We start from the raw sequence: 20,036 nt of genomic DNA on the forward strand, positions 1-20,036 counted from the left end.
AAGCACTGAAATATTACATTAACATTTCAGTATTTTAATATTTACAGTGTTTTGAAACGCAAAACGCTTCTAAAAAATTAACCCAGTTGTGCCTGAAAAAAAAAATTCTACTATTAATTGTTTTAATCTTTTTATTTTAGCTCATATTACTGCCTTATGACGAAAAAAGGCAAAAAAGATGATCCCCCATTTTTAGTTTCACCGGGAGGGGATGTGGTTCGGATTCCACGTTAATCAGTAGGTCCACGTCTCATATAGCCTCGCTGCTGAACGGGACGTAAAACTCAAAAATCAATCAATCAATCACCGGGAGGGGGTGTCCTTTAAAAAGGACAGTAGGCACATGCACGTATAAAAATAATATATTTTTGAAAACTAAACTTTTGTCAACTATTTGGATATGTTATCTACAAAGAAAGGAAGAATGCAAATAAAGTAACAAAAAACCGAGCTATATTTGCAGTTGCTATTCATATATTTATTTATTACATATCTTTCTTTTACATACTATAGAAAACATTACATATTATTCTTCAAAGTACACACTTTAGTGGTATCAAAATGCGCATTTTTGAGTCGTATCCTTTTCCTTACACTTATGTTTTCATTTCGGTGTGTGGTACGCATCAAAACATTTACCAACGTGTAAGGTTACATCACACTTTACACACTTTTTTTACACTTTCTTGTGGCACACACGGCACCTTGTCTGCTTTCCCTGAGACACCAGCTTATTATCCAATCGATCAAATCGCGTGTCTGCGTTTTCAAGACTGGACGGGCGGAAGAGTTTACATTTCCCTCTGGATTTGTTGGATTCCAAAAGTTACAATGCAATTCTTCTCCGAAATGTCAGTTGATCAAGTTACCACCCCGTTGTCTGTGTAACTGCTATGAGTTTTGTGTTGCATCGTCTAGTAGGAAAATAACTAATGGGAAGTACCATTTTTTCCATCGAATTGTAGTGCGTTACAAACTGATATTTGATCGGAAACATCAACGCTTCCCATTCCTGTGTTGTACACATATAAGTTATGAGGCTGTTGGATTGTAACATTCGCCTTCTCCCTTTGAGAAAACATGGAAGCAGTATGCATGGGAGTTGCTGGTATGGCATTTGAAGCCACAGCTACAATGTTGTTGTCATACATAAATTTGCGCATGATGTGAGGAATATGTTTAGTAACATTTTGTGCCTCGTACACCATAAAATACAATTTGATTTTTCAACATCTAAATTAAAATTTGTTAGCGGAAGTTAGGTTAATTTGCGATAGAATAATGCTGATAGAGAGTTAATTATGTTGTGAGGAGTATAATTGAATAATATTTGACCTTTTACTTCAAAATATGATCCGGACTGCAGAAGAGAACACTAATCCTCTTATTTTAATAAAAATATTTCATATTGCACATTATGCAGTTAAATGTTATGTAAATATAGTAACAAAAATGAAAATTGTATAAAAACAATACGAAGCACAATACATTTAATTTTCGTAATTTTTGACTTTATATTCCTACTGTCCTTTTAAAAGGACACTGAGAATTCAAATTGAATTATAAGAACGTTAAAAGCAAAATTAAATAAATTTCATTATGGACATTATACCTCATCTTTATTCAAGCAGCGTAAACTCTCAACAATGAAATACATTCAATAGTACTTATAAAATCTTTCCTTTCAGAACGACATCTGTCCTTCCCTGCCATTCTTTTAACCACATGAGAGAATACGCTACCACCACGACACTTATATTTAAAACAAAAGAAAGCGACAGCGCACAAATGTATTCTTGAACATTCTCGTAAACATATAAGCCAGTAGAAAGCACATTGGATTGATAGAGCATAGACGAGGGTGCCTTAAAATCAGTATTGCAGAGTGTCCTTTTGAAAGGACGGTAGGCATATCTGGGTTAAGAGACATCTATAATCCTACCCTCAGATGACCATCGAGAGAGAAAGAGATGAATTAGCCGAAGAATTTCTAACAATAAATGTAATGTCCATTATCACAAGTGCAGATGATCTAACAAGACCTATAATTTCGCTTTCAAATCATTCCACATTGTGATTCTTTCATATCTATTGTTCTGGATTTTTCATAACAGCATTATAACTTTTTTTAAGGTTGAAACCGCTGAGTCTGCTGGTGATACAGACGACGACGATGATGATGGGGAAGCAGCGGATATGGAAGAGTTTGAAGAAAGAGGATTGCCAGATGAGCAGGATAAGGTGAGTTCAACTTGCGGAGACAGTAACAAAAATTATTTTCCAATGTAAAGAAACCCTAAAGTAAATAAATATAGTGTGCATCAGTTTCCCATCGTCCTTTTTCATCTCTGACGCAAAATTCAAAGACCAAATTTACAATTTGGCGTAGAAATTTCCTGATAATTATAAAATATTATATAGTTTGTGATATTCCGCATTGTGCAAATCAGGTATGACGTCATACGTTATCTTGGCGTCACTGTTCAGCAATAATTAGAATGAGCACAGAGAAAATAATTTCTAAAGGACATCGTACAAAAAGCATTGTATTTCCTCGTCTGACCGATTGGGTGATTTTTGGATATGTTGTAGCTGAGGACCTTCCGGTCAATTGTTTATATGGGACCAACTCCCTATGACCTCCAGAGGTCACCAAAAGTCACACCGTACAAAAAGCCTGACATTTCCTCGTCTGTCCGATTTGGGTGATTTTTGGATATGTTGTAACTAAGGATCCCTCGGTCAATTGTTTGTATGGGACCAACTCCCTATGATCAACCCTGTGACCTCCAGTCACACCGTTACATGGACTACACTCATTTGCCGTAGTTCAAGATAACACAACTATTTTTTGTTTGCCAAGTTTGAACCAGTTCTACTAACACCGTTGTGTGACCTTTGGTGACCTCTAGAGGACACAGGGTTAGTCATAGGGAGTTGGAACTTGGAATACCGAGAAAGCTAATTAGATTAATTAAGATATGTTTAAATGAATCCCAAAGTAAAGTCCGGGTAGGAAAATTTTTGTCCACGAGCTTTCACGTCGAAAATGGCCTGAAACAAGGAGATGCATTGTCGCCATTATTATTTAACTTCGTTCTGGAATACGCTATAAGGAAAATCAAAGATAGCAACCAGGGCCTACAGTTGAATGGTATTCACCAGGTTATGGCATATGCTGATGATGTAAATTTAATAGGTGATGATAGGAGAACAATAGAAAGAAATGCAGAAACCTTATTAAACGCTTGCAGGGACATGGGTTTAGAATTAATGCAGATAAAACTAAATACATGGAAGTGCGTCGGGACCGGAATACAGCAAATTATGGATGCGTTAAAATGTTAAATAATACTTTTGATAAAGTGGATAGTTTCAAATATCTAGGATCAATATTAACAGAGGAAAATCATATTCACGAAGAAATTAAATGTCGACTAAAAGCAGGGAATTCGTGTTACTATTCGGTTCAAAATCTCTTGTCGTCTCGAATTCTGTCGAGGAATTTGAAGCTTAAAATATACAAAACGATAATCATGCCTGTTGTTTTGTATGGCTGCGAAACATGGTCACTTACTCTGAGGGAAGAACATAGACTGAAAGTATTTGAGAACAAGATCCTGAGACGAATATTCGGACCCAAGAGGAACGGGAGTGGGGAATGGCAGAAGCTTCATAACGAGGAACTACATAATTTGTATGGTTTGCCCAACATTGTTAGGGTCGTGAAGTCTAGGAGGCTTAGGTGGGCGGAAAGTAGAAACGCTTTCAAAGTCTTGACTGGAAGACCAATCGGAAAACGACCATTAGGAAGACCGAGGCGCAGATGGGAGGACAATATTAAAATGGATCTCGCAGAGATTGGAATACAAAGTAGAAACTGGATGCAGTTAGCTAAGGATAGAAGTCAGTGGAGAGCTTGTGTGAACTCGGCATTGAACCTCCGGGTTCCATAGGCCATAGAGTTAGTTAGTTAGTTAGTCATTTTTCAGTCACTTTGTTGACAAGGAATAATTTTCTATAAGCTTTCTATACATATACTGCACTATTTGTATTTTGGTATTTATCCTTTATTGTAATGAACCTAACAACGAAGAAATTTTACATATGCATATGTGAACTATAAATCGCATGCTAGTCTACGAAATTAAATGTGAGTGTGACAGTACGTACATATGTGTGATGAAATGAAATGTAGATGCTAAGATTAAGGAATACGTTAGTGCAGATGTTAAAAATCTGTACTAACAGAGGGAAGTTTTTTTTTAATCAGAGCGCAAAACTTGTGAACCTTTGTTGATCACAGATCAAGGAAATGTAGACAAAGAATGAGATCCCTTAGTAACTAACTTCGTTAGCAATAATTCGCAGACTTAATTGCATATAACTTGAAGACAGTAGGTCCCGTCTCATATAACCTTGTTGTTGGACCGGGGTGTTAAACTCTAGTCGACCAACCAATTTGAGGCTAAGGGAGATGATAATCAGTGAAATGGTAAAATGAAGAAAGTGGAAGGAAACGGTAGAACACCAACAAAAAAATTCCATCCGTGTTATATTTGTCAACCACAAAGCCCATCTGGCGCGAGCTGGGTTCGAACCAGGGGTACCACCCATCAAAGGTGAGCTGTATACCATTGAGCCACCACGGCCCCGAATTTCTTAGGTGTTAAGGCTCACGATAATAAATAGACTATTGTAATACAAATACAGAAGTGTATAGATGGAAAACTACTGAAAATTTGAGGTATTCCGTGTAACAAAATCTAACTCAACAAATGTTTGTTTCCTGAAAATGTACTCAGAACTCAAAATAATCGTCCATTTTATTTTGAAACTGTAGATTTTAAAGGAAAGTGTAACTACTTTCACAAATTGTACATATAAGCACGAGAACTGGCTGGCACAGATCAGTCCTATATTATTACTCGAATACCTCAAATGTAATTTTCGAGTTCCCATTGCAGGTAACTTTCGTTGAGTTTGCTCTTACTACCCGGAATTACTCGTTTGTCCCTTGTTAACAGGGAGATAATGATTACTAGTATATGAATACGAAAGAAGGAAGTGTAATCTTTCAGTTCTAACAAAGAGCTACTATACTTTAATAAGTGGTACCTGGTATAGTAAGTGATTAATAAGTGGTAATTTCTTAAAGATGTAGAAAAACAACATATCTTTTTTAGTGTATTCATCCGGAACAAGGACTCTGTTCAGTGTTCGAAATTATTAATTTTTATAATGTATCAACATTTTTGAAGTACTTGAAAGTTAAGAAATTTAAATGCTTAAAATAATTACAATCTCACAAGAATGGACTAGTTTACTAAATAATATCGTGTATGTGCAGCGAAATTACAATGAAATTGCTAAGATTACTTTTCAAATTTTGAAAAACATTATAAAGTGAATTGGAGTGAGAAACTCTCTTAAGAAAATAATTTGAGTAATAAACATTTTGATATAACACTAAGCTCAATATTCTGTTTCTATTCAAAATAGCGGACAATCATCAAACCTCTTTTTACCAAGTCTTTGAAACTATATGACCCTGAATCTTTTTTTTTTTCTTTTTAAAGATGTGAGGGGGAAGAGCTTTTAGCTCGTACCTTAGCATTTGAGGAGTGAGAAGCTTTTTCTGTCTTTCTTTCAATAATTGTAATTATATAATTGTAAAAGTCTGCTTTTGGACCCCGAATCTATGTAAATAGATTGTTTTCGATCCATTGTTGAGATTTTACTTAATTTTATGTGTTTGATTTCAGTTCTTTATGTCTTTTACATCGCAGAAAGTTTGTATACATCTTTCATGTAGCGTTTGACGTTTGAGCATATTATTTAGCGTACAGAGGCTTTAAGCTTTATGATTATTATTATTATTTTCAGCATTCAGAAAAGAATAAGTTCTTAATAATTTTACATCTCTATATTGTAATATTTTTGTAGCGATTACGTATGAAATCAATTATGGTTTAGGCGTGTTATGTCACAGACGTTTGCATATGATGTGTGTTTATATGTATTTTTTATATATTGAACATACAGATTCTTCAAGTCTTCCATAGAAAACTTAAAATTTGACTTTTACAAAAATAATAATTGTAATAATAATAATATATTAAACTCAGATTGTAATTTCACAGTTCTGTGAAATTTTGATAGGTTACACTAGGTCTATCATTCACAACACACACAAATAACTTAATCATGTGTATACAAATTATGGTTAGCATCTGCCTGAGAATATTTGCGCTTTTTAATATTTCAACATCCTAATATTTAGAGCTCCCTCGTGGCTAAGCGGTTAGCGTACGCGCCTTTGGCGTGGGAGACCCGGGTTCGATTCCCGGCGGGAGCTCATGTGGTTCGGATTCCACGTTAATCAGTAGGTCCACGTCTCATATAGCCTCGCTGCTGAAAGGGACGCTAAACTAAAAATCAATCATCCTAATATTTAGAATATTCTCGTTCCGTCATTAGGGAAACAAAGAATTAAAAAAAAAAAAAAAAGAAATTCTACAAAGAAAAAAAGAAAGAATGTTCTAATTAGGAAGAAGCAAGTTTTCATCCATACACTGCATTAACTTGGTTAAAATTTGTCCTTTTTCTTTTCAGTCTACACTTGATACATCCAAGGCGCAAGAAAACGAAACAGAATCCTCCGCGCTAGCAGGTGGTGAAATTATTCATACTCGAACTTACGATCTACATATAACATACGACAAATATTACCAGACTCCACGCTTATGGTTGTCAGGGTATGATGAAGTAAGTTCTGTTCCTGTATCAGTTTAGTGTACTTGCTAAATCCTTATCAAAAATATTTGTTTCTAACATTACAGTGCTTAGTAATTAAAAAAGAAATGGAATAAATAACTTTTTAACGATGACATTGTCACATAAAACTGAGAAGTTTTTGAATATTCATGTAAGTGTATTAATAGTTAGATTTATTATTGAATACGAAATGAGGTTTTGTTATTCGATAAGTATTCTATTTTAGATATGTTATTTCTTATCTTTAAATTAAATGTTTCATGAAGTGAGTTCATTTAATTGAGAAAGTACTACATAATGGTCATGTTTATTTTTGTAATATTGTGAAATAATTCATGTCCTTAGTCATAGACGTTATTAAGTCGGAAGTTCACATATTTTAAATATATTTATATAAAGAAGGGAAATTTAGTTATAAAATGCGTGGGATACATGTTTAAATACTAAGAATTTGTGTCATTTCAAGTGAGCCTGTGTTCTGCTTAATATGTTTGAACATTAGTTTATGTTTGGTAACTGGAGCTGCTGTCTGCAATCTGAGCTTGAATTAGGACAAATTTGGAAGTGTAGATAATTATTAAGATTTAAAAAAAAAGAAGAAGAAGAAGAAAGAAAAAACTCGAATATTTGTTGCCCAAATATTAAAGTTACTAAACATAGATGTATCTTTTTTTTTTAACGATTTTTTTTTTTTTTTTTTTTTTTTTTGTTTGTTGTTGTTGTTGTTGTTGAACATCATTGTTAGGTGTTGGTGGTTTAGAAACTGCAGAGCTAAAAATATAATGAAGCTATTAACAGTATACAAAAACTTTAACATAAAAAGGTAGGTACGCTATCAAGACCATGTTAATGTGTCTGCATCTATATTGACGACAGAAAGGAACGTAAAAGCTAGGATCAAGGAACATACAAATATGTGGAATTCCAGAGAGATAAATACCTCAAATTCGGGTCTTTTCAAACACGTATACCAAACTGAACACATTTTTTTTTTTACGTCGCAATCTTGCAGAAATCAAAATTGTAATATAGAAATAATTACTGACAAATTATATCACAGATGACCCTCCTCCCCCCCCCAAAAAAAAATAAAAATAAAAACGCAAAGCTAATCGAAACAGATCATTGAATGGAATTATGATCAGCTTTACTAGCAAATCTCAATGAAATAAACATCTTTCAGATAAGAAAAGTTACAATATTCTTAAACATATTAATCACATCTCTACACATACATGTCATACAATGAATGTTAACTTTATAGTTGTCATGATCTGTCGACAGTTTGTCTACACCAAATAATGATCGTCTGGAAAATGGTAGTACATCACATATTTACAGAAGTTCAATAGCTTCTATGATTAGATAATGAATGTTGGAGGTTTTTTGCTTGTCAACGTAATAATTTTCTAAATAATCCGATCCAGGTGGCAACTCATCCAGCGAATAAGCAGGGATCAAATACGAAGACAGCTCAGGAGATGTGAATTATTTTCTTGGCAACTTGGATATCTGTTTTTCTAGTCCTTGTTTGTGCGATAAGGAAAGCGAAGGAATCGGTATTTGAGTTGCTTACATAAAACTTACTTGTCTAACGCATTAATCTCTACTTAACCAGAAGTAACAAAATTTAATTTTGTAATATTGCGCGCAGGGCATGTTCGTACAAAAAAAATTAGTACTTATTTTTGCCAGTGTAATTATATATATATTTAAATAACTAGTAATTAATTTTTCTGTGTGGCATCGAAATTTCAGCAGTTTATACAAAAAGACGACTATGGAAAGGGTAATTATTGTTGTTTAAAAAAAAAAAAAAAAGTGTATCGTGTAATATTTATTCTGCTGAATAAAGCTCACTTATCTGTAGAAATTAGTAATTTATCTTGAGGTGAAAATAATAAATAAAAATGTACTTTTTTCCTCGAAGAGTATTTACAATTTGCCATTTTAATTTTAGAATCGGAAACCTCTAACAGTTGAACAGATGTATGAAGATGTTAGTCAAGATCACGCCAAGAAGACAGTGACTATGGAAACGCATCCTCATTTACCAGGACCTCCCATGGCTTCTGTTCACCCATGCAGGTGAGATATTTAAGGCTTATTGGGTTCCGCTAGCCAGTCATGAAGACTAAAGTTTCACCCGGCAATCTTATTTTGGTGAAAGAAAAACTCCACAAAGTACTTAATTTCTTTTAAGATAACTGGAACCTATTTTTTGCATAATAAATAGCTAGATGTTTCAGAGATTATGACAGTAAGATTACAGCTGATTTTAAGTTTCATCCTGATTTTCAAGCGCTTATATTTTAAGTCATTATATGGGTGACAACGATGAGGTTATATGAATGTTATTCATCCTTTTGAATATTGATCTGTATTTTTTAATAATCGGCCATGACGATACATGGATTTTGGTAAAGATGAGATGACATGTTGAGATTAAATAAACTAAGTAATAAAGTACGACCTTCAAAAGTAACCGTAACCTTTTAAAATATACGTATATTAATAGCTCACAAAAAAAAAAAAAAAAAAAAAAAAAACTTCATTTTAGTTGTTTTTATAAAACTTGTATAAAGTATATAATTTAGTCAATAAAGATTGTCTTCTAAAAGTACACATATTACATTTTACAGTGTGTGCCCTCTCTATGAAAGATAGTATGCCTCCTTAATATCTCCCAATAATTGTGCCTCTTTTTCCAAAAAAAAAAAAAAAAAAAAAAAAAAAAAAAAAAAAAAAAAAAAAAAAAAAACTTCTATCTGGTATGATCTTCTGAGATGGCCTCTTCCCTTCTGATTACTAAACTCCTCTTCTAATTTCTTTTTCTGAGCATCATTGGATGCTACTCTAACACACTTCTGTTAATCATTGGTTACGTCCAACTCGTATATCCTACAATTTCAATTACTGTAGGGTTATTTTACATCACAACTTTATCCTAAATTTGTCTCTTAAGACAGTTTCTCTTCATTAAACAGTTCTCTTGAAAAACTTCATCATCTATATGTATCCAACAGTGCTACCGGAGTTCCATTACGGTATTGTCTTCCTCTCTGCTATTTTTAGGTCAGTTGATCGCTGCCATATTATTGTACTAGCATGGAAAACCCAACCAATTAGAGTTACCGCGTGCCTATGTGGATAGCGCATGCACCTTTGACGTGGGAGATTCCCGGGATTCGATTCCCTGCGGAGGTCATGTGGTTTGGATCCCACGTTAAACTGTAGTTTTACGTTTCATATTGGCTTGCTGTTTAAAGGGACGCTAAACTCAAATCTAACTAACTAATCAATTAGTAATGAGTAAAAGTGAAAGATTAATTGCATGAAATCGACATGTCGGTACATCATAGTAGCAGTGACATTTTCTTGATTGAGGAAGTTGATATGAAAGTTGTTACCATATAAACACACAAGAAGTAATAAAAGGAATAACGTGGTCTGCAACCAAATTCTTATAAGATGTATCACCCTTTTGATTGTCCAGCTACACTTTTCTTTCCCTGTATAACGCGATGACAATACACAAATTATGGTCAAAGTGATCTAGTCGCTGAGAAAATGAATTTGTTGTTTTCAAACCACACGATGAAGATGGTAATCCTCGAATATTTTTTCTGAACATGTAACACCACTTCCCGTATTCGAAAGAGTTGATTACGGATAACGAACCACAATTTACATCAAGATGGTGGTCTGACTATTGTGAACAATTTAAAATTGAACACTGCACCACCTCTCAGTATTATCCACAGTCGAACGGATTGATTGAATGAAAATACAAAAAACTAAACAGAATCTTGCGTGTGTGTTGTGGTTCAGATCACTCCAAGTCTGATGTATACAAGGGATCTAGGATTTACGTAATGACTCTTTGTGCCTGACTACTAAACGATGTTCTTCCAAACTGTTACTGTCACAATGAACACCACGTAAAGGAGTTTGGTTTGTCATAGTGTGCACAACTAACATTGATTTTTGAAATGTTGCAGGATTACGCCCATCAGCGAACTCAATTCCTAACTCTTGACCTTTTACATTCTGAATAAAATTTGTGGTGGTTCTTTAAGTAGCTCTTGAGATCTCTCTCTCGAACAAGGTAAATACATTAAGGAATGTTTGGTTTTATATATTTATATTGGTATTGAAATAAATAATTGGTTGACCACTTGCAAATATTTCATTCGTTTTTTCTTTCTTTCTTTTTTCAGGCATGCTGAAGTAATGAAGAAAATAATTCAGACTGTAACAGAAGGTGGAGGAGAACTTGGCGTACATATGTATCTTATAATATTTTTGAAATTCGTACAAGCGGTCATTCCAACAATAGAATATGATTTTACTCAGAACTTTAACATGTCATGATTTCTTTTGTATTCATTTCCTTGTATATTATTATGCAAAATGTGTCCTCACTACGTGGTCGAATGAGCAAAACTGTAGAGTATTTCAGAAAGGAAAAATGCAATGAAGCTTACAACGCTCTTGAGATGAAAATTGCTGTATAACTTTATATATATATATAAAACAGCATGTCGTAAATTTGTTCTGCATCTGTTAACTTTGCATTGTCTTCCTCATTTGAGCTTTTTGCATTGCTATACACATTTCAGTACTGAAAGCCAACTTCCTTTTCATGTTTGTGGCATGGATATTAAATGAAGAGAGTTAACAAACCTATTTTGTATATTTGTGCAACATAATTCTAAAGTAAAAATATTTACGAAGTGGCAGCATAAATTATAGATAGTTTCACGTTGACAGATATATCCACTTTTTTATATAGATTTTCATGTGTATTATAGCAAATAAAAAGTCTCTCTCTTCGTATGTAATTAAGGTTTGGTCTCATGTATTACGTTTATTGTGATAAACTCTTTGCTAAGATATATTAAGATGATAGGTATTACAGTAATGGAAGATGCGTGTAAGTAAAATAAGGAATAATGCAGATTTTTTTCCCTATTATAAAATATATTTTTAGCATATGTTTGATAAATATTAGAACTGTGCTCTTTAATAAAAATACTATTTTTTACAAAAAAGTCTTTTGTTCTTTTTTTCCGGGGAAATGAGTTTGTAGTATTTCTACTTAATAATAAATACTATTTTTGTGAATAGCTTATCTTTGCAGTGGTGTACGTAATTTCAGTAATACGATCACTCAGAACACTTATAAAGCATAAATCAGTAATGAGGAAAATTTATCACAGATACAGCAATTTCGGATGATATGTAGTTAGAATAGTATAATCAGCCTATTTCTGGATAAGTGTTCAGGAATAATTGAATTGCAACGATAAATTAAATATTTATTAATTTCATGTTTGTGTAGTTAGTGACTAACACTTACATTTTTCATCGTTTGGAAATGTCGCTTCCATGACAACCAAAGTTTGAAAATTGAAATAATTTTTCTAAAACCTGTTGCATATCGTGATTTTTTATTTTATTTTATTTTTTTTATTTTTTTTTTTTTATTTTCCCCCAAACGACTTAGCAGTGATATCTATTCTTGATATCTGTTATCTATACTTGATTTATCTTTAGTTGAGCAAAGTGTTCTTACACGATTGGCAACATTGATTAGATTATGTGAACAGTTATGTACTCAGATTCAATCAGTATGTTCCTGATGACGACATTACAAAGATTAAGTCATTGCATGATATGCGATTTCATTTAAAGCATGTTTTAGTGCATTAAACTTGAACTTCATTAAAGTACAGCATGAGTCGTAAGTCGCTTGAACATTTATCCAGTTCTTAGTTGACTAGACGAGCAGTACTTGCTTGATATAAACAATACGATGTCATATGGGTCGTAAACAATGGGTGATTCGTGAATAATACGTTCTAAAAGTAATCTTACAAAGGATTTTTATCTTGTTTTATTTGTAATTAGGTAAGTTTACAATAAATGTGTTCGTACTTCAAAAGTGAAGATTACATGACCACAATTCGAAAGGGAAGTAATAAAAGATAGTTTTTCGAAAAAAAAATGCTAGTTTTTCGGAAAAAAAATGCTAGTTTTTCGAAAAAGAAATGCTGATCTAGAGCATTTAAAAAAGCGTGTTAAGTCTAAATTTGAAACAAAGGGGGTTCAAATAGTTTCCATATTCACCTACTTCGGATAGTCGGAAAAAGTTTAAACTTGGCAGGAAAATTATGTCTTTTCTACAAAGTCGCCCCCAAAAGTACTCATTTTTGTCACTGTTGCAAGCACTTACGAGTGCTATCTACCTAAAACTGTAAATTTTGCATTGAGCTCCATAGCCACACTAATTGCTTTGACAAGAGAAAAATTGGATGCATGAACAGAGGCGTTGTCATGGAGGATGAACACACCTTTGGACAGCATTTTTGGTCTTCAGCGCTTCATTTTGTCAATTTGGCCAAAAAATTAGCGTAATATTTCCCAGTAATTTTGTGGCCTTTTGGTAAATAATTAGCAAGGATAACACCACGTTCATCCCCCCCCCCCCCTTAAAAAAAATAAATAAAAAAAAAGTAATAAAGGTAACATTCTGTGCAGACATTTTGGACTTGTCGTTTTAGGGAGTGGAGAGTCAGTGCTTCCACTGTATCTTCATTTATGAGAGTTTAAACTTTGTGGGTCATTTCATCATTCACTGCTGTTGACGGTTTACCACATCTTTCTTCATTCCTTATGTTTGTGTGACCAAATTTGAAGTATCTGTTCTACTCAGCAACAACATTACGCGAAAGACAATCTTCCATATATAGCAAATTTCCTCATGGAGTTGTTTGGGAGCTTAGCTTTGCAGAATGAGGAAGAGAATCGCTGCTCTATGTTCCACTTTGTACATTTTTGCACCTTCATTCATTGCAATCTTCATCCTACTTGAACAATTTCTATGTGAATATGGAAGCTTTTTGCAATCCCCTCGTAAATTATCATCCAGCAACATTAGTGATGTAATATATTCTTTGGTGTTTAAAAGATGTAATTTTCGCACTTTGAAAATGATGGAAATACTTTGAACACTGATTTAGATAAGCTATCGGAATGTTGTGATACAACTTGTAATGACTTCATAGCTTTGAAGCTGATAATTCATTTCGAGTTCAATTGGTAAATGAGTTATGGCCCACCCTTTATTTTGAGGAAAGATTTTAATAATAGTAATAACAAAAGAATGTGAGAAAGGGTGGTAAAATTCACAAACTTTAGCCTCTGAGATTAGAGTGTGTTAACAGAAATGCCGTCTAGGATGAGTGGATCGTCTCGTAAAATGCCGAACTTAAAACTTTTTGGCTGATAGAACTAACTGCCAATCAGCTGCAGACACATATATTTCAATTGCTGCTGCAAGTATTTCAAACTTTACTCTTCAATATTAAAATCTTCCTCTTAAGATTAATGACATTCAGGCTAGTTTAATACAGAAAATACAAGTAAATTGTTAAGATAAATGATCAAGAATGGGAATTCATTTATTTATATTTCTCAATAAGAGAAAAACCTTCTTAAGCACTATTTGGTGTGTAATTATGGTTTCCGACTAAAGATAATTCGAGTGTAAAACATAGGTAGAACTTGGCATCTTCTTTCATACATTAATAATACAACCAAAGTCATTTAACTTTTATACTTAACTAGTTGTTCTAACCAAGCTTTAATTGGTTACATTGAACAAATTTATTTATTCATTCATACGTACCAATTAAATTTAAACAATACAGTATTTATGTTGCAGTTAAATTGTCACAATAGTTAGTTAAATCGTTCCAATCGACAAATTGTCTGCACAGTTTAACATCCATTAGAGCAGATAGCGACGTCTATTAGCGTCAGATATGCAAACAATGCGCAAGTCTTAATACCGTCGCTTTTTTTTTTTAATTATTATTATTATTATTAAGAATTAGTGTGATGAGAGACTGTGACGTTTGTCGTTTATTATTCGGATTTTTGAACCTGTAATGTAAACTCAAAAAGGCAATAAGCCAAACATTTGCGATATGATTCAGTCTTATTGTGAAATATTAAAAAGACTTGTCCTTTCGGTACTGGGAAATGAATAAATAGGTGTACCGTTTTCACCTTCGGATTACCAATGGGGAAAGCGGGTACTTTGTGCCTACCACAGTGTACTTTTTAATTACTCTTCTAATCGTTTCTTTAAAATTGTAAGAAAATATGTTATTGCTCTACATGTTTAGCTAAAGCGAATACCTTACGATGATTCAAATTTAACGTTAGTGTCTCCCATAAAATTTGCTATTTTAAGTCGGTGGCTACAAAGTACAAAGTACCCGCTTGGTAGGAGATGTGACTGACATTTAGAAGTGTCACTCCTAGATGGCAGCACAATAAATAGCTGTTAGTCTTATCCTGTGTACTGTTCACTTCAGTCCCTGTAGATTTTTGTGAGAGTTTCTAATTTGTTTCTTTCGTGAGATACGTCTAATCTTAACAAGTATCACAAAATCCCCCCCCCCCTGGTAGTCCGCGTTACAAAAGATACCTAGGTAGTGCGAGGGTTAAAAAAGTACATGAAAACATTGTAGTATGGAACAATATTAATGTAAAAGGAGCAGACAAGAATGAATTTAAGTATGTTCCCATAATTGATGATCGGAAAACAAATCTAGTAATGGTGACAGTTTTCGGTGCCATCGTTGGGATAGGTTGTAGAAGCGTAGAAATCATAAATTTTTCGTTAAGTGACTACTAGAGAGCATTAAGTTATTCGATACTAATTGTTAAATATTATCATACCATTGGTGTTTGTATTTAAATATGAATGAAAAGACTGAAAAACTCAAAACAATTACACGACAATTTATTGTAAAAGAAAATGGATACAGCATATAATAACAGAGAAGACAAATTATTATAGCTAGTCGTAGAAAGTTTTTTTTTTTTTTTTTCCTTCGCAATAATCCGTAATATAACATATTCTCAAAATAGAAGCTTTTATTCGTCCTTAGTGTTCACTATTGAGAATTTTTTCATTGTCAACATTTTAAAATATTTAGAAGTTCGGGTTTATTTAAAAGAAAGTAATTTTGAAAGGCCTAAATAAATAAGAGATATTAAAGTTTGGAAATAACTGAAGCAGTTGCAAGACATTTGTAGTTTCATAAAAAAATTCTGCTCTTAAAATCAAAACATTTATAGAACTATTGAAACTTTGCTTCGTGTTACTCTTTATCATATACATGAATAAGATAGAGAAGGAAGGATAGCGTGGATGAGGCAGAATGTTCTTTATATATTATTATTAATATTATTATTATTATTATTATTATTATTATTATTATTATTATTATTAATGCATAAATTGTTGTACATAACTGTTTTATTAAAAAATGTTTAATTGTAATGTTGAAAGTAGGACATCATCATAAGAAGTGTGTTCTCCCATCACTGACAGATTGCCCGCCACAAATTGGGAAAATAACTCAATTATGTTCAATAACTTTCTTCTATTGTTCTTCCCAAAAAAATATATTATTCGTACTGTGGAGAATTAAATGTAGAAATTATTATATAATCATTTAATTCCAGTATCAGACATTGAACTTTTGTGCACTTGTATCACCATAAAGGTAACATTTTATTTGTATAGGTAAACATGGTCAGTTTCAGTTGCTCTTTCTGCGAAGAATTTTTTATTATTATTTAATGTTCAGTGTTACGTATAGGCTAAAAATTACCTTTTACTTTTTTCGTACCTTTCCATTGCCCAAACTTGGGGAAAAAATTTAAATAGGCATCAAAGCACAGGTAAATGTTTCAAACAGAAAAAAATCGTGCTGTTTGCTGGCTGTTAAGTTTCTAAAAAAAAGATAAAAGGAATTTATATGAAGTTAAATTTCATGTACAGTATATTTTATTAGTTATAAATTGCATTTATATCAATGAAATATCTATAGGTATATTTGTTGGTGTCTCGCAATGCAGTATTTGCATAGTTAGCTGTTGGTATGTCTGTAAATGTTGGGTTACAGATGAGCTTGTGTATGTTGCTTCTGAAGAAGCTACAGAGCTTTCCTTATTACGAACTCATATTCGGTGTACAGTTATATAGCCAAAAGAAAAAGATATTTTGAGAAGAATTCTGTATACATCTGAAATATTTGTACCGCTTTTTGGCCAGTCATAGAACATTGAAAGTACTTAATCCCAAATGCTAATCCTCAAAAGAGTACGCGTATTTTTATGTACAAGAATTGAGCATACGTATATCGGCTTCATTACAAAGAATCATGTATGGTGTATATGTACTATTTCAAAACAAATCAGATACATCACTTTTAACAACAATAATAGATAGAAATAAACTATTTTTAATTGTTGCTCAATTTCTTTCCCACATTGCCTTGCCATTTAGAAAGATATTAAAGAAAATAATTTTGTAAGTTATGTAAGAAAAAAAAATAAATAAATAAATAAAGACGTTATAGAGTAGATTTTTTAATGATTGTTGCAATCAATAAATTAAATCCTGTTTATGTGTGTGTGGTTAATTTTGATCACAGATAACACCCAAGCTGTACGACTTTCTTTGTAGTAAATTTATGTTATCTTACCTTTAAAACAAATCATACTTCTCAGTTTCATTCCAACAATTAAAAACTAATTGTTAGAAACCTTTGTATTTTAATTCCTTTTTAGTTTTCTGTCGTAAAGAAAGATTTAAATAATGTATATTAATGGTCAAATAGGAAATTGCCAATGAAATTCAAAGTATTTTAATACTTATTTTCTTCTTTCGTTTTTAGAATAATTGTTTCACTACTAAATAGGACGAAATAGTTCGTTCGACTGAACAGTTTCTCTGAGAAGCCATCTTGTTCAAAGTATAACTACATCGCTCTTTTAGATCTGTTCACAGTCATCCTTGCAGAATATATAACTATACTAAATAAGCGTTAATAGGGAAGTTTTTCCTTTCCTAAAATATATTCGAAGCTTTCTAAATGTAGGTGGGAATAAGTACTCCACCTTGATGTTCTAGTTTCTAGCACTGTGTAATTACTTATGTTAATGTTAACAAGGAAAAGTGGTCATATAGTTGACCATAAATATAAGACGTTGGTAAGGGAGTTACATTGTATTTACATAACTTCTCACGATTCGTTGCAAATATCGGAAAGGAGATTAGGGTAGTGTTTGTTCAAGATCAGTTTCTAAATCATGGTTCCAGGACTTGGTCACTTAATTTTGTGAAGGGGGGACGAGTGAGAGAGAAGAAACAGTGTATCATCAGGAAGAGTTGTGGAAATCAAAAACATCCATACAAGTAGTTTTTTAATCCCCGATTTTGAATTATAGGAACCTCTGGTATTAGGTTACAAGACTAGTGGAAACAGCTTACCATGGTCAGAAGTTTGCATCTTCAGAGATGACCTCATGATTATGTTCAATCTAAGGTGGCGAGTCATGCTAAATTTGATGTTATACTTCCATTGAAGAACCAAGCCATGCCTCGTAGTTGTAGAATTACATACTAATTTAAACAATAGTGAAAATTTTATTATCTTAAGCTTTTGCGTTCTCCAGATGGCGTGGTGAGGAGAATGCAGTAGCCTATTCGTTATACTAAGGATAAGTCATATAAAGCTAGCAATAAGCGCCATAGCATTTGGTGCCATAATGATTGGCCTGATCGCTCCAGTCAACATACTATTGGTGCATTCATTTTAATGCCTAGAGTTTTATTTTGAATATCAGACTCCCAGGTTTAATAATCTATAAATTCGTATCTGTTTCACTCGAATTTTACAACAAAATTCCGTCGTGTTAAAGGGAGAGGTTTGCGGTAAGCATATACTATTATTATTATTATTTGCAAAATATATTTTCAGAACGTTGGTCCTTTAAAAATATGTTTATTTGGCAGTCAAAACATTTCGAAAAATAGCTTTGTATCAAATTACAGTAATATTTGCATTGTAAATGGAGAGAACATTATATGTAAGAAACAAACAGAAATATGATCTATGTATAGTGCTCATGGCACTTGGATGAAGAGAGTGTATAATTCTTTATTTGGGGCGTATATTAGTGTAAAAGCATGGAACTTAAGGTATCCAGTGCTTACCCAAATACTGTCCTGTCTGCGCAATAAAAGAAAAGATCTGGCCAAGATATAAAACCGGAAAAATAAGAACAGTATTACTGAGAGTTCCAGGAACTAGTCAGGGTCGATTGGTGGTATAGATGTGCAAGGATTTTTTTTTTTTTTTTTGTGCATTTTGCATAAGAACAAAATGCAAAATGTGCGAAATATGTGGGATCTAATGATTGAAGGGCCGCGGTGGCTTAGTGGTAAAGCACTCACCTCTGGCGCGTGAGGTCCCTGGTTCGATCTCAGCTCCCCAAGCACCCTTTGTGGCGGCCGAACACCGTATACATAGATTTTCTCTGGATTCTCATAAATTCGTCAATCCAGCATTATCATCCATCTCATCATCACCGTCTTCCTTACCCTCGATCCATATTCGTGGAACCTTGAACTCAATAATAATAATAATAATTGAAAAACATGTAAATTATGATAGAGAGTAAGTGGTGTTGCAACAGTGAGATACTAAAATGTGTAGTTTATATGGAAGAAAAAAAAAACTAAAATGCGTAGTTCATATGGAAGAAAAAAGATAAGGCGCTTTGTGTTCTTCTGAAAGATTGAAAGACGTTAGGTGGCGAAAGAAGACTCACTTCAAAGGAAATTGTTTTTATTATTGATGCATTATGGTAAGGCAATAAGAGAGAATATGAACGGTTTGAACAGCATAAAGCAGTGTGGACTATTTTTTCCATAATTACTGTAACGATGAAAAACTGATACGTCCAACGGAGTTCACCCACTCGGTCGAAAAAGTGTAACGGCTTTTTCAGGCCAGCTATCTTGAATGAGGTTTTTCCTGGGTTTGCCTCATTCACACCAGGCAAATACCGGGATGGTACGAGGCCCCTTCGTTTCCTTTCATCGGATAGTGTGCTCGTGTCATCCCTCATATACGAGACGGGCTAAATGACTAGATGCCGACAGCCCAGAAATTAATTCCTAATTCTAATCCAAAGGAGTCATAGTATCGGGTCAACAGAGCACAAACGACTAGAGAAAAGCATGAACACATTCTTTACCTAGTACAGTTATGTATAACGTAACTCGTTATACACAGGTTCTCAGTCATAATTATAGCTAGATTATATTACTAAAATCACTTAAAACAGTCTATATTGCGTTTACTTTCCTTGCTTTTATTGTGGCA

The 20,036-nt window shown here is 33.2% G+C and overlaps 1 protein-coding gene across 1 annotated transcript in view; it reads left to right on the forward strand.

Annotated features, from left to right (window-relative positions):
• Atg3 (Autophagy-related protein 3) overlaps window positions 1–13,265 on the forward strand; it is a 29,150-nt gene extending 15,885 nt beyond the window's left edge. The window contains exons 4-7 of the mRNA XM_081769064.1: window positions 2,134–2,241; window positions 6,616–6,768; window positions 8,738–8,865; window positions 10,998–13,265. Of these exons, the coding sequence (XP_081625190.1) occupies window positions 2,134–2,241; window positions 6,616–6,768; window positions 8,738–8,865; window positions 10,998–11,151 (543 nt within the window). The 3' untranslated portion in view covers window positions 11,152–13,265. The remainder of the gene's footprint in view (window positions 1–2,133; window positions 2,242–6,615; window positions 6,769–8,737; window positions 8,866–10,997) is intronic.
• The last annotated feature ends 6,771 nt before the right edge of the window (window positions 13,266–20,036 follow it).

The sequence above is a fragment of the Thermobia domestica genome, chromosome 8 (genome assembly GCF_964235325.1).
Source record: "Thermobia domestica chromosome 8, izTheDome1.hap1.1, whole genome shotgun sequence".
NCBI lineage: Eukaryota > Metazoa > Arthropoda > Insecta > Zygentoma > Lepismatidae > Thermobia > Thermobia domestica.